Source organism: Nanorana parkeri, unplaced genomic scaffold, assembly GCF_000935625.1.
Source record: "Nanorana parkeri isolate BGI_ZX_2015 unplaced genomic scaffold, ASM93562v1 scaffold667, whole genome shotgun sequence".
NCBI lineage: Eukaryota > Metazoa > Chordata > Amphibia > Anura > Dicroglossidae > Nanorana > Nanorana parkeri.
The window spans coordinates 335,577-350,360 of NW_017306935.1; the positions used below are offsets into that span (position 1 = coordinate 335,577).

General features: G+C 46.2%; 1 protein-coding gene across 2 annotated transcripts in view; it reads left to right on the forward strand.

Annotated features, from left to right (window-relative positions):
- The window catches only part of HDLBP (high density lipoprotein binding protein), a 51,553-nt gene extending 47,749 nt beyond the window's left edge, over window positions 1–3,804 (forward strand). For both annotated transcript variants that reach the window (XM_018563495.1, XM_018563494.1), the window contains exon 28: window positions 2,590–3,804. In XM_018563495.1, the coding sequence (XP_018418997.1) occupies window positions 2,590–2,724 (135 nt within the window). In that variant the 3' untranslated portion in view covers window positions 2,725–3,804. The remainder of the gene's footprint in view (window positions 1–2,589) is intronic.
- Window positions 3,805–14,784: the final 10,980 nt, after the last annotated feature.

Genomic DNA, 14,784 nt, shown 5'->3' on the forward strand with positions numbered 1-14,784 from the left:
CGCCTGTCCCTTCGTTGGTCGCACTGTCTCCACAGTCTGTCTGTTCGGGTTCAGTCTGACGACGGCACCGCGATAGCGTACATCAACCATCAGGGCGGCACGATGAGCGTGGCCGCATGTCGAGAAGTGTCCGGGATCCTGTCCTGGCAGGCCGACTCCCTCAGTCACCTGTCGATGGGCCCGGGGGGTGGTCCCTACGCCGGGAGTTTTTTCATCCACTCTGTCTTCGCTGGAGGAAACCAGATGTGGACCTTCTGGCGTCTCGTCTCAACGGGGAGGTGGAGAGGTTTTGTGGCCCGGGGTCTGGATCCCTGGGCGTTGACGGGGGATGCCCTGGTGGCTCCTTAGGTGCCTTACGGTCCGATTTACACCTTCCCTCCACTTTAGCTGTTACCTTGGCTTCTGCGACGGATCTTGGCCGAAGGCTTCCTCGTGGCTCCGAGTTGGCCTCGGAGGGCGGAGTACGCGGATGTGGTTGTGCTGTTGATGGCCGCTCCATGGCGGCAGCCTCTGCGTCTGGACCTTCTGTCCAAGGGGCCTGTGTCCCATCCTTCTTATCGTCGCTGGCTTTGACCGCGTGGCGGTTGAGGGCCGGGTCCTGGGGGACCAAGGGTTGTCTGATGCGGTCGTCTCCACGATGCTTGGAGTACGCAAATCGGTCTCTGGGAGGATTTACCTTCGCACGTGGCGGGCCTCTTTTGTCTGGTGCGAGGCGGTGGCCTGGTCTCTGAGATTGGGGCTGATTCTGCCTTGACTGTGCTTTTCCAACGGCCCTTGGCGTCTAATGCTCTGGTTCGCACCTTTTTGTTCAGGGGGTTGCGCGTATTGCTCCTCCTGTCCGCTTGCCTTTGGCACCGTGGGATCTGAACTTGTTGCTTTCTGGGCTGCAGGAATCCCCCTTTGAGCCTATTCGGAAGGTTCCGTTTTTGTCCTTGTCCCAAAAGAGTGGCCTTTTTGGTGGCCGTCACTTCCGTTCGGTGGGTGTTTGCATTGGCTGCCTTGTCCTGCAAGTCGCCTTGTCTGGTCCTTCATGGGGTCAAGGCTGTTCTCCGTCCTCGACCGGCCTTCCTGTCTTAGGTCGTGTCGGCTTTTCATATGTATGAAGACTTTTTTTTTCTACCTTCCTTGTGCCCACACCCTGTCCGCGGGAAAGGGGAGGGCGCTACATTGCCTGGATGTGGTGCGCGCTCTTCGTGTCTACTTGGGAGCTACTGCTTCTTTCCGTGAGACGGATTCCCTGTTTGTGCTCACGGGGGGCCCTCGTAGGGGCCAGGCCGCGTCGGCGGCTACCGTTCACGATGGATTTGGGATATGGTTGTTCAGGCGTATGCCGTTGGGGGGCGTGAGCCCCCTTTCCCTGTCACTGCCCAGTCTACTAGGGCTGTTGGAGCTTTCTGGGCTTTTCGCCATGGGGGGTTCTGTTTTCTCAGGTTTGCAAGGCCGCTGCCTGGCCTTTCTGTTCACGCCTTTATCTAGTTCTACAAGGTGAATGTTTTAGCATCGGCGGATGCTGGTTTGGGGCGCAAGGTTTTGCAGGCGGCTCTTTGGGTGCTTCTTGGGTTGTTTGTGTTTGCCCATCCCTCATTGAGTTACTGCTTGGTGACGTCCCTACCATACAGGATCTACGATCTGTTGCCCTGTGTCCTTCAATGAACGGGAGAGAAAATAGGATTTTTGTACTCACCGTAAAATCCTTTTCTCTCCGTTCATTGAAGGACACAGGTCCCGCCCTCTTTTTATGGGGGTGCACTCCTAACTGCTTGTTACTAACTGGAGACTTGTCAGCAGGTGGGGGGTTGGGCCACCAGCAGGGGCCGCCCCAAGGCTGTAATTGGTCTTTAGTTGTGTGCCTAGCGTCCTTCTCCTGCAGGTGGCGATATTACCCTACCATACAGGATCTACGATCTGTTGCCCTGTGTCCTTCAATGAACGGAGAGAAAAGGATTTTACCGGTGAGTACAAAAATCCTATTTTTCCTGCAGCAGGAAACACTAATCTGGTGTTTACAAGCGGCAGCTGTCACCCATTCAAGTTAATCATGCGACGCCTGCGCACCGCATGTAATGGTATGTGATATGATTACATGTGGTTGGGAATCAATCGCTCTCCCTGGACGCAATGATTGTGTATCCAGGGAGAGTGTTTTCTAACCACATGTAATCCTATCAATACATGCAGCGGCTTTCATCTGATCATTAACTTGAACGGGTGACAGCTGCTGCTTGTAAATGCCAGATTAGGGATTCCTGCTGTAGGAAAACACAAGTTCCAGATGCAGGAATCCCTAATCACCCCTAAACTTACAGATATGAATGGGGCCTTATTGTGAGTATATTAGTGTCCGTAGTACCATACCAGATATAGTTAAATTATATTTTGAAGTAATTACATTTTGGCAAGCAGCCACCGGGGGAGAAAAAAATGTGGCAAAGTGAGTTTTGAGTTTGAAACCTCTGTTGTACACCTAGTTATTGATTTACCTTCCAGTAAAGTTGAGTCTTGAAGCACATGAAAGTTGTCCATTAACAGCCATTTTGTGACGAGCTTCTTTTAAGAGTTTACATTTTTTTTTTTTTTGCTCTCTTCTAGGCTCCTGACATGACCAGCTCTGAGGATTTCCCTAGTTTTGGGGCTCCAGTCCCCCCTAAAACATCTCCATGGGGCCCCAAGAGACACGGCGGTGGAAAGGGCCTGATGCCCGCTGACATGTCTGCTTCCTATTAATTCTCCTGTTGCTGTGTCTGATTCACTCGTCCCATCATCTCCTCATCTCCTTCACCCCTTTTCCTTTGCCTCCCAGAATCTTGTATAACCGGTCACTGCTGCAGGGCTTTACTTGGCACTTCTGGGTTTCTGGTTCCTCATGAAGAATAATAAATGGGCAATGTAGTGACAGGATAGGTCATAGTGAGGAAAATGAAATTGTCCCTACAGCTTCAATTGTTTCAAGCGGTCTGTTTCTAAAGTGCAAATACTTCCACCGCAGCACTTTGCTAGTTTCCAGAGATGTAAGTGGTGTCCACTTGATTACCAAGACTTCTTCCCTATTTTAATGGTAAATGTCTTTATGCATAAGTATGAAATGCACCAAGCCATTGGAAGAAATAACCAATGTCCCACAAGAACTTTCAAACAAATTCTTGTTTGCACAGTTACAGTATACTTGGTAGTCCTGTGTTTTTAAAAAACCTAAAGGAAAAAAAAAAGAATGTTTAGTGTGAGGATGAGAACTTGGGAGGTCTTCTTAGGTCTCCTGGGTGCCATCCTGATGTCCTCCATACACTTGGGTCTTAACACAACTGCTTTCCTGCTGCAGTGCAGAATGTATTGTAAAGTGCCCTGTAACCCTGTCACTGCCAGAGCGATTTGGGGGGTAGGATATGCACAAATAGGGGTTTAGAGGGCGTGAGCCCCTCTTTTTTTTTTCTCCCCTTCCTCTCATTCGGTTTTACATCACAGCCAATTGTTTTCCAAGCTGTGGAGAAGCCTAGATTTTACAATGGTGGCATCAAAACTGAATTTTTACCCCTTTGCTGCTGATGGAAGACTTGCCATGAGCGGACTTGGTTAGAGAGCCCACCACATCTCAATAGTCCTGTCACAGCCCTTCCTCTTGTCCCCTTACCTCTGATGCCGGGGGAAAAGGGATCATGTTTTGTCCTGTTTGGTTGGGGGGTAACATTAGTTTCAGGTTTTCCCAGACCTCCTCAGCCCCCTTAACCCTTGGACATTTCTTCTTACTGTGCCTCAGTATCAACTTCCTGTACACAAAGGTCAGGAAATAAACATCCTATAAAAGCCAAAGTCTTGTGTTTTACTGGAAAAACTGGTGCAGCATGTTTTTTCTTTTTCTGGTGTTCTATTTTGTTTACTTTTATGAACATATGGCTAATTCTCCTGTAATTTACAGAATGGTGCTAGCATGCGTCTACAATTGTGTCTTGAGCTCTGTACGCGCTTTTGCAGGTTGCTCCGGTACAGAATGTGAATGCATCTTTCAGTAGAAGTCCATAATCGGGCACCTTTCAGGGCCCTGAACGTATATGGAACATTTACATGACTTCTGTGCTGAGCAAAAAGTCAGAGTTGACACTTTATCCACCATTGTCAGTCATGAGAATGTGCTCACAAACTCTGCGCCTAAACTGTCATCCCTAGGTGTACTCATTTCTTGTGAATAGGATTCCAGGAAATATAAGTTTATTCACCAAGCAGCAATTGGGTACAAAGGTATAACTATCGGGGACCTGTCACACCATATCTGTTGCATTCCGGCCTGGTCTGAACCTTGGAAGGCACTGGATGGTACAGATCAGGCCGGGCAGCGCTCTGTGGCAGGAGGTGGCTTGGCCATTCATGTCAATGTCACCGCAGACATACCCCCCTGCCTGCAATGCGATCGGAACGCGAAGTACAGGAACGCCCTCTGTTCTGGTGCAGTGCGATCGGAAAAAATGCTGCATATGGTGTGATTGGGCCCTCTGCCACTGTCCCTTACATAGTGAATGAACAAATGTGCTTCAACCATTTATTTAAAGAGGGAAGTTCAACATGTTTTATAAAAGAGGGTACCTGGAGCTTTAATCCATCATGTCCTAGTATGCACAACATATTGGCACATTATGCAGACTTCCCTGCCGATGCGATCCCCTCCAGCACTGCATCCCTCCCTCACTCTTTACCCCCATTCTTCTGGGTTTTGAATCATGGGCTGCTGCATATGCCAGGCCCAGATGACGTTAGTTCGGCACACATGGGAGTTAATACATCTCTGCATTCTGATCTGTGACTGTGTGGCTCAGTAAATAGGGGGAATAATTGTTGGCAGGCAGCAATAAGCTTTTATGGCAGAAGTGACTTACACAGTAAAAAAAATTCTATGGTTACCTTGGTGGGGTATGTGATTTACAGTCTCAACTTTCCAATCTGTGTAAGGCAGCGGTTCTCAACATGTGAGTCGCAACCCCGTTGGGGGTTGACTATTTGCCGGGGGTCGCCTAGCGGCCCCCCCGAAAGGTTTGCTCTGCTTGATGGAGCAGAGCAAACCTTTCTCCGCTTTTTTTTCTTTTCTGACATCGGAGAAAGCAAAAATACATTCTCCCGGAAGGGTTTGCTTTGCTCTGCTCGATCGAGCAGAGCAAACCTTTCTCTGCTTTTTTATTTTTACATCGGACCGCACGCCGTCATCACCAGTCAGAAAAAAAAAATAAACCCATAGGAACACATAGCTAGATTCCTATTGGCTATTTCACTTTGCAATAGCCAATAGCAAACTAGCTATTGCGCCTACCAATCAGCAGAGAGGGACCTGAAATTGTCCATCAGGTCCAGTTGATTGACAGCAGCAGAGGGCGGGTGCAATAGCTAGTTTGCTATTGCAAAGTGAAATAGCCAATAGGAATCTAGCTATGCATTCTTATTTTGTTTTTTTTATTCTGACGTGTACATATCTGCTCGGGTAAGCCTGCACTCCCCCCACCTTCCCCCCACATGGTGCTGCATTAATGTATTGCTGGGGTAGTGGGATTTGTAGTCCTCTCTAGCTGCTGGTACATTGTGCTGTACCATCAGCTAGAGAAGACTACAAATCCCAGCAATACATTATACACTGTATGTATAATGTACCATTACAGCGCAATGCAGAATACCAGCAGCTATATAGGACTACAAATCCCAGCAATAATACATTATACGGCACAATGGAGAATAACACCAGCTACAGAGGGCTACAAATCCCAGCAATAGTACATTATATCATAATGTACTATTGCTGCGATTTGCTGTATTCCTCTGTAGCTGGCATTATTCTGCGTTGGGCCGTATAATCATTATACAGCACACTGCAGAATACCAGCAGCTATAGAGGACTACAACTCCCAGCAATGGTACATTATACAGCGCAACGCAGACTAACACCAGCTACAGAGGACTACAAATCCCAGCATTAGTACATTATAGTATAATGTACTATTGCTGCGATTTGCTGTAGTCTTCTATAGCTGGTTTTATTCTGCGGTGCGCCGTATAATCATTTATACAGCACAATGGAGAATAATACCAGCTACAGAAGACTACAAATCCCAGCAATAGAACATTATAGTATAATGGACTATTCTTGCGATTTGTTGTATTCCCCTGGGATTTGTTGTCTCCTTTAAGCAGCGGTTCTCAACCTGTGGGTCGCTGTGTGATTTCTGCTGTGCTAGGTAAGAGTCCTTCTCAGTCCTCTCCTAGCGCAGCAGTGTCAGTTCTCCCGCCACACCGCCAGATGTCGCTGCAGCAGCCGCATCATCCCTAAATATTACCGCTGGGGGGTCACCACAACTTGGCAAATGTTACCAAGGGGTCCCGGCCCTAGACAGCTTGAGAACCACTGGTGTAAGGCTTCAAAGCTTGGGTATCTTTTAACACCTCTTTCCTCTGCCCTAATTTTGACATGCATGGGAGATATGGGTCAGACATGTATTGTACATGACAGAAAATGGTACTATTAATTGATCTGTCTCTACAGCTGTCAAATCTGAATGCAGGAGCAAAGAACCGCATTACACCGTGCCTGAAGGTGCCCATGCACCTTACGACCATCACAAGACTTTTGTCTTGCGATGGTCGTAAGCTTATTAAAAGCTCGTACGATCTGCCCACCTTGGACAGCCAGATCGTACTTGCGATCCGATGCCTGCAATGCTGAACGGGCAGTGTCCACTCCGGCCCGTTCTGCAGTTGTCGAACGAGCAGGCTAGAAACCCGACGAGAATCGTACGCTTCTCGGCGGGTTTTCTAGCATGCTGGTTCGACAAAAGACGTGCGACCGTACAGTAAAAACGTCATGGCACACTCACAAACCAGCATGTAAAACAAAAACGGCCGCACACCTTCCATACACCTTGCGATTATCGTATGATCGTGCGATTTCCCGAGATTATCCTAATGTGTATGGGCACCTTTAAGGTGCCCATACACCTTACGATTATCGTACGATAATCGTATGCGATCGACTTTTCGTACGACAATCGTAACGTGTGAATAGAGTGCCCGACCGATAGTACTGTACAATGTTTGAAAACTTTGGTTGATCGTACGATGTTCGCATGGTTGGTGGCGTTTCCGTCCGTCAAAAGTCGTACGATTAACACTGCGCATGCGCAAACGAAAATAATTGCGGTCAATTACCGCAAGTCGTCCAGGTGTTTTTTTCTAACTACCGCTGATTGAACCTTGCGATAATCGGGGCAGGATGGGGCCGTCGTGCGAAAATCGTACGACGGTTCGATCATCGGACGAAAAGTTTCGTCCGATAATCGTAAGGTGTATGGGCACCTTTATTCTGACACTTCCCCTGATTAGTAACAAGCTGCACATGCACTTGTTAAAAAGTATAATAAATCTGTGATTAGGCTCTGATTTGAAGTAGCTATTCCATGTCTCTTAACCACTTCACAACCAGGTGTTTAGACCCCCTTCCTGGCCAGGCCATTTTTCAGTGTTCAGCGCTGCAGTAAGGGGACGTCCCGTGTCTGAGCGGACGTCTAAAGGCGCCCGCTCAGATCTAGAGAGCTCCGCTCCGGCTGTTTTTGCTCGCCTCTCGATCCTGTCACAGCTCTGCTGTGACAGGGGATAGGCTGGATTTCCCGCTCCGATCCGCCAGTGCTGACTTGCGGATTGGGAGGGGGTGGGTAAATCTGGCTCTCCCTCTGGATAGGCAGAGCCAGCTGTCACTCTCGCAGCTGGGCGTCTCAGTATACCGGTAGCTCAGTAGCTCGCGGTATACTGAGCTTAGGGTGACGGGAGGATGCTAGTTTGTGTCCTCCCATTACCCCAAGGAGAACTATGGGGAAAAGCCTTAACACCATAGTTCTCCTTTTAAGCTGCCCATACACCTTGCGATCATCGGACAAAACTTTTGGTCCGAAGATTGAACTGTCATACAATTTAAGTGTGGTGTGTGTGTGTGTGTGTGTGTGGTGTGTGTGGTGTGTGTGTGTCTGTCTATATTAGACCCCTTATAATCACCTGTGGATCCCACTGAAGCTGACTTGCTTCTTCTCCAGACACAGCAGCCAGAGAAATGGAGAAAATCTTTTTGCTTTTGGGCTCAGTCACAGGATGTGTTTATCTCCCACCGGCCCTGCACAAAGTACAGTGGAGCCCAGGATACATGATTGGGTGGCTATAGAGCCACCCAATAACTTTTACAGGACTGAGGGCTTGTTCACACCATTTTCTGGTGCAGATCTACAGATGCGGTGCTCTGCGTGCAGCGCGTTTTTACTGCGTTCCGGTTCCTTTTTTTGGGGAGTGGGGCTGTTGGCTGTTAACTGCGTTGCATTTTCGACATGTTTTCGTTTGTGCGGTTCCGGACCGGAGAAAATGTGACATGCAGTATTTTTTCTGTCTGGACCGGAACGGACTGCGCTGGTGAGAACTGGAGCCCATAAAACACATAGGGATGCATTTTTAGTGCAGGAGCAAACGGTTCTGGTCCGGACAGAATCCGGACGTTGTGAGAACAAGCCCTAAAAGTGCCACCTTCCCCTTAAATCACTTGTACGTAAAATGTAATTCACTTCCATAGCTATAGAAAAGGGGTTACGACCTTTTAAATGTAACCCAACAAAAATTCAGTTTTAGTTTTAACAATGAACAATAGAAATCACCAGCACTCCGTAAATGAAGGGACCCTGCGTGGTCCTGAAATGTTGGATTATGCGATGTGTGACGTTTAGGCCAAATTTATTTATTTTTTTAATTTCATTTACGGAGTGCTGGTGATTTCTATTGTTCTTTGACTGTTGTACACGGCGCCATCCGTGATTGTCACTGCGAGCACCACTATTTTCACTTGGATCGGAAGCGCTGAAAGGAGTGCAGGGGGACCTACTGTTTTCTGGAATTGTCTTTTAGTTTAACAATTCACTCTATTTTAGTAGTTGCTCCTTATTTCTAAAGGTGAAAACATGGAACACCTAAAAGCTCAAAGGAATCTAAATTTTGCCTTGCGTAAGATTTTAGGACCTATTCACACTTGACAATTTTCCTGCAGTAAAGCACATCATTTTTTTTTTTACTACATGAAAATGCATTAAAAATTCTATTCTATTGTAGCTGACTCGCATTTATGTTCCTTAGTAGTGTTTTTTCTTATTGAACCTGTGCCCAGACTATGCAAACAATGTATTTACATAATCAAGCTGTAAACACACTTGAAAGCAGGCCCTCATTCACCTCTGTAGGTATTGTGGATAAATTAATCTTCAAAATTCCATAGAAGCACTGAAATCACAGCTCTTTTATATGGAAGCAAAAACATGGTAGCCTGCCAGGAAATATCAGGAACAGTAAGCTGTTAGAAATGTGCATAGCGTGGGCACAGTTGCACCTTTTAGAATGGGGCCATTCGTAACCTAGTAGCCATGCCAATTGTGAATTGGACTATTGCCCGCTACATATTGAGAGCGCCGCCCCTGGAACGGATCCAGACAATACTGTCGAGGTCCACTCACCTGATTGACAGCTGGCTCTGCCCTCTGGTGTCTGTTCTTCCAGTCAGCGTGGGAGGGGAGGGGGGAGGGGGGACGAGGAGGAGGAGGAGGAGGAGGAGGAGATGGAATCCTTGTGCGGAGTGGTGACTGACGGTCACCGCTCTCTGTAGGGAGTTGATTGGGAAGTGAGCAAGCGATGGTATGTGTTCCCTCACTTCACGATCAATAGAGACGACCTGTGACTGTTTTAATATCGCAACCGAAGAAGGCAAGAATTCCATTAGTACCAGGAAGAAAAGCAGAAGCTTTCTTCACCCTCTACCTCTGTTGTGCCACCACCCTCCTCTTATCCTGACTGTAATACCAGCATTAGATTTGTCACTACTATCACACCGTAAATGAGGTAGCTCGGTAGAAGCAGAATTTGTCATCTGTTGTTCCTTGTCTAATTGTAATCTAGTAGCACTGGCTCTTTTCATGGACATTTTCAATGGCCCTTCTTCCTTGACTATTCCTCCTACTTTAGCATTATTACAAATTGGTAACCTCAAAATTTTGTATCTATTTTATATTGCCATTTACTGTATACCAAGATCCCCCCCCCCCTTTAAATGGAGACTGAGAGGACACCTATCACAGGACATACCCTTGGAAATTAAATAAAACTTTAATAATTGTTTGGTTTTTAACCTAGGTACCATATCGGTAGAGGACTGTACTGCTCTGATATCCGGAGTTGAAAAACAGAATGCTTACATGGTATCTTTCCAAACAGTTTAGAGGTGGTTATCTTCTTGGACACCTTGTACCACATCTTCTGCTGGAGAAATTCCGGACATCTGTTACCTCCTGGATACAGAAGAATCAATCACCTTTTCACAACAATCACTCCATGCTTGCTTTCTTTCTGCACCATCATGTGTTTTGGGCTATGGTTGGCCAGGCAGCATATTGTGTGATTTGCTGACTGTTTCCCCTCTCTTCTCTCCTGTATTACTGTGACTCCAACAGTCCCTTGTTACATGCGGTGCCTCACACAACTTGAGTACACACAGTGCCACATGCCTTTTTTTGAGATGTTATGGATCAAACATATGTAACACCATCTCGCATACCTCTTTATTAGGTATAGTGCCTCATACTACCACCCACCTTTATTATACACAAGTCATCTTTGTTATGTATAGTGTATTGTTTCTCTATTCTATGCGTGTGAGTGAGAGAGAGAGATGTGTGGTACCTTTAGTTTCAGGGTGAGGCATTCCCCAGCCTCAACCCCAGCACGTCCCGCTGAAGCCCTAGTCACCAAGCTAGTGTGAAGGAGGGAGGAGCCAAGGAGGAGCCTCACTGCTCGTCACTGCTGAGGCATCGAGATCGATGGCCTCAGTGTCTTTTCTTTTTTTGATTGGACAGCTTGGACCAATGGTGCTTTGCCATTGGTTCAAGCCATCCACGGAGCTCACGCTTCTAACATAGAGTAGAGGCTGTGACAGCTCTGGCTTCAATAGTTAGGTTACACAAGCAGTGGGGGAGCCCGCTGCTGTGTAACCTAACTACCTGTCAAAAGTCAGATGCAGAAGTGGATGACAGGTTACACAGCGGGGAGGCTTTCCCTGCTGTGTAACCTGCTAGAAGCCGATCTGAATGGAGAAAAAGCTGTCAGCTTCAGACTTGAAGCTTGACAGCTTTTTCCTCCATAATACTAGGTGAGGCTCTGCCTCCTCTGATGCGCACGTATGTGTGTATATATGTGTATGTATATAACGGAAAACTGTTTTACTTACCGTAATTTTCCTTTCTTGGCTCATCCTCATGTCGGCACAGTATGGGTCAGCTCCTCCCCCTCTGACCCCACAGGACCACCTTTAACAAGCCAATAAAACAGAGCTTCCCCCCCCCCCGTACCTGTTCAATAACATGCCGAGCGACAGGTCCTACCAGGGAAGGGAATGCATGCATGCCATTCACTGGTGGGTACTGATAAGTTACAATTTGCTGAATTTTAATCAGGATTCACCAAACTCTTGAACCTGGGCACATTAGTCTGTCCCTACTGGACAAAAACTTCTCTCATATTGATCATTATGGTGTATATAATCTCCAGAGGGTTCATGTTGATCTAAAAATAGCTCGCACAATCTATGTACAGTATATAATAAAAAACAAAGTTACACCCAAACACCAATATTGGACATCAACCAACAATCAAAATGTACATTTTCTTTGATTAATTTATCTCAAATAGCTGTTTTCAATTCCATAATACCACTTTGCAGTTGTTAAAAAAAATAGAATGTATCCACATTAGTATAAAATATGGATCTACAGGAGTATTTAACAACTGAGTAACAATTTTTACTGTATTTAGAATGGCGAAGTTAAAGAAAATATCCTTGTCCACTGTCCCTCACTGTAAGAGGTTCCTTATTCATTGGCCACCAATGTAACCATTGTTCATTGACAATGCGAGGGGACCCGTCTCCCCTTCTGCCACCAATGTAAGGGGCGGGGGAACTTCTCCACTGACCACAAATATAAGGAGCAGCATTAGGATTATTATGAAGTGGAAAAGGATACATTTAATCCTCTACCACAAGGGGGCAATAAAATACCAATAATTGAATTGTTTAACAAATAACAGTTCAAGCAACCTTGTCACAACCAAAAACATTTTTTTTAAATAAGTGTTGGTGGATGGAGCCACAGTGGAAGCTGCAAGGTGCACAGTGGACGGCACAGGTATCTGAAACTAAAAAAAGCGTGTTAAAGATTCTTTAGCCACTTTAGCTCTTCAAAAGAGCAAAGATGAGAGTTACTGCCCACTGGGCTAATATCAGTCCAAAAAAGATCCTGGGATATCATAGCCATGTAATCGCACCCATTGAAGAAATAACTTTGCCAGAAATGTTGTGATGAAATAAATGGGATAATCCCAGAATGACTGATGCATTCCAAGTTTTTTTGGCTGATATTACGATCCTATCGGATATGCCCTTAGACAGCAACCAATTACCACTATGCCCTTGGAAACCTGTAACCAACTACGGAAACGATGTGTCCAGGGTATAAACGGCTCAAGGGCTTTAGTTAGCTTTTTCCTAAGACATAAGACATGTGCAGGATACATTGGAAGACATAGTAGTATAAATGCCACAGCCAAAGGTGACTGAAATTCATTTCTCTTATGTCAATAAGACCATCAACACCCTCTGTGCTATACGTATGCCATTTAAACAAACCAGTCACAAGATAAACATGTAGGCTGCCATTGCCGAGCTCATCATGTGAAAATACTAGTATACTGGCTCTCATGCTGACCTTCAATGACTCGAGTCACTGAATGAAAACAGGACTGCTGACTTTTTATCTGGCTTTCCTGATCTGCATGCCTCTTACAAGTCAGTTTTCCAGAAAGCATTGGGGACAAACAGAGGGTCATCATAAAAGCCAGGCTGAGCTGTGTGGTGGAGGCCTGCAGTGGCAGCCCCAATATTTCTCTAATGACAGTTTAACTTTATGATGTAGGTAATGAATTTTAGCCTGTAATCATATATTCTCCTATTTAGGATGACTGTGGAGTTTTTATAGCTCATGTTAATATGAATGCTGTTTTCTCAGGCTCTGTGTAAATCGTATGGTGTGCAAATGGCATCCCGGATGTGGTGTGCAAATGGCATCCCGGATGTGGTGTACAAATAGTGTTATCAATGGTTGCTTTGGACTTTTGTAAATTCCAGCTGTGAGGTGAGAATATTGCAACAGCCCATATGTACACTTCTTTCACATATGAGGGAATGTAGAAGCACATTGAAATTTAAAGTGTTTTTCTGCTTCAGTCCTTTTGCTTTTAAATGTGTTTTACATGTATTATACATGTATTATACATGTTTTATACACTGTACATTATCAGTGTACACTGAGTGGCCAGATTATTATGACCACCTGACGTTTGCAGGCAAATTAGCTATAATTTCACGTTGAAGTTGCTAGAGGGCCAGACCATTATAAATAAGGAAGCAGGTTGTTTACCACGATAGTAGATGTGATTTTTTTCTGAAGATACGGGGAAACAACGCGATTTAACAGCCTTTGAACGTGGGATGATTGTTGGCGCTCGGAGCCATGGAGCGAGTATCAGCAAAAAAGCAGAATTTGTTAAATGTTCAAGAGGGGCTCATTGTTAAAGTGTTTAAAGACTGGACTGTCAGCCGAAAATCTGGGTCTGAACGTGCGAATTGTGGCCGTCAGCGACTAGTCAATGTTAGGGCAGAACGGAGAGTGGCAAGACTGGTACAAGACAACAGAAGGGCAACAGTGCAGTGTCAGATTCCTCGCATCACCTTTCAACATCTCGTGGAGTCACGAGGCGGCCCAACGAAGTCATCTCGTGGCCCAACGAAGTATTGATGGGGTGGTCATAATAATCTGGCCACTCAGTGTATATGTAAGGGCCGGATGTAACAACTCTGAAATTCTCAGGTAATAGCTTAAAATCCCTCCCCTGGTGTATGTATTGTCCATTGCTTTAATGCAGGCCCTGTTTAAAGGAGAACTATGAGGTGAGTGCTTTTCACTCACCTCTAGCCGACCTGTGACAATGAGACTGTCACAGGTCGGCTCAGTAGATTGGGAGGTGAGCGAACAGATACCGGCGTTCGCTCACCTCTCGATCCTGTCACGGCTCTCTGCCGTGACAGGGGAGGGGCTGGATTCCCCGCTCCGATCCGCCAGCGCTGCTGGCGGAACGGACGGGGGAGTGGGTGGGTACAGCTGGCTGTGCCTCTAGATAGGCAGAGCCAGCTGTCAGTCACGCAGCTGGGTGGATCCCGGCACAATTGTCGGGATCTGCTTCAGCTGCGGCGTCTCAGTATACCGCAAGCTATAGCGGTATACTGAGCTTAAGGTAACGGGAGGATGCTAGTTTGTGTCCTCCCGTTACCCTAAGGAGAACTATGGGGAAAAGACTTAACCCCATAGTTCTCCTTTAAGGAACATTCGGTATACATTTTTACTGCCCTAATTATTGCAGTCATGGCAATGGCAAAATCTAAATGCTTTGTAACAGACATTTCCTGACTCCAGAACAATAATGACTTCCTCCAGACAGAGCACAAAGGCACAAAATCCAGGAACTATCCAGTTAGTTTGCTCTTATTGTTAGCCGACAACACATTCAAAGTTTCCAGAATATTACAAAGAGACACGTTTTGTTTTGCTTTATCTACAATCCAGACACAAGTAGAGAAATCTCTTCTGCTATTTACACTGTTCTCTAAAGAAGCAACTCCAGATGCGGGAGGAT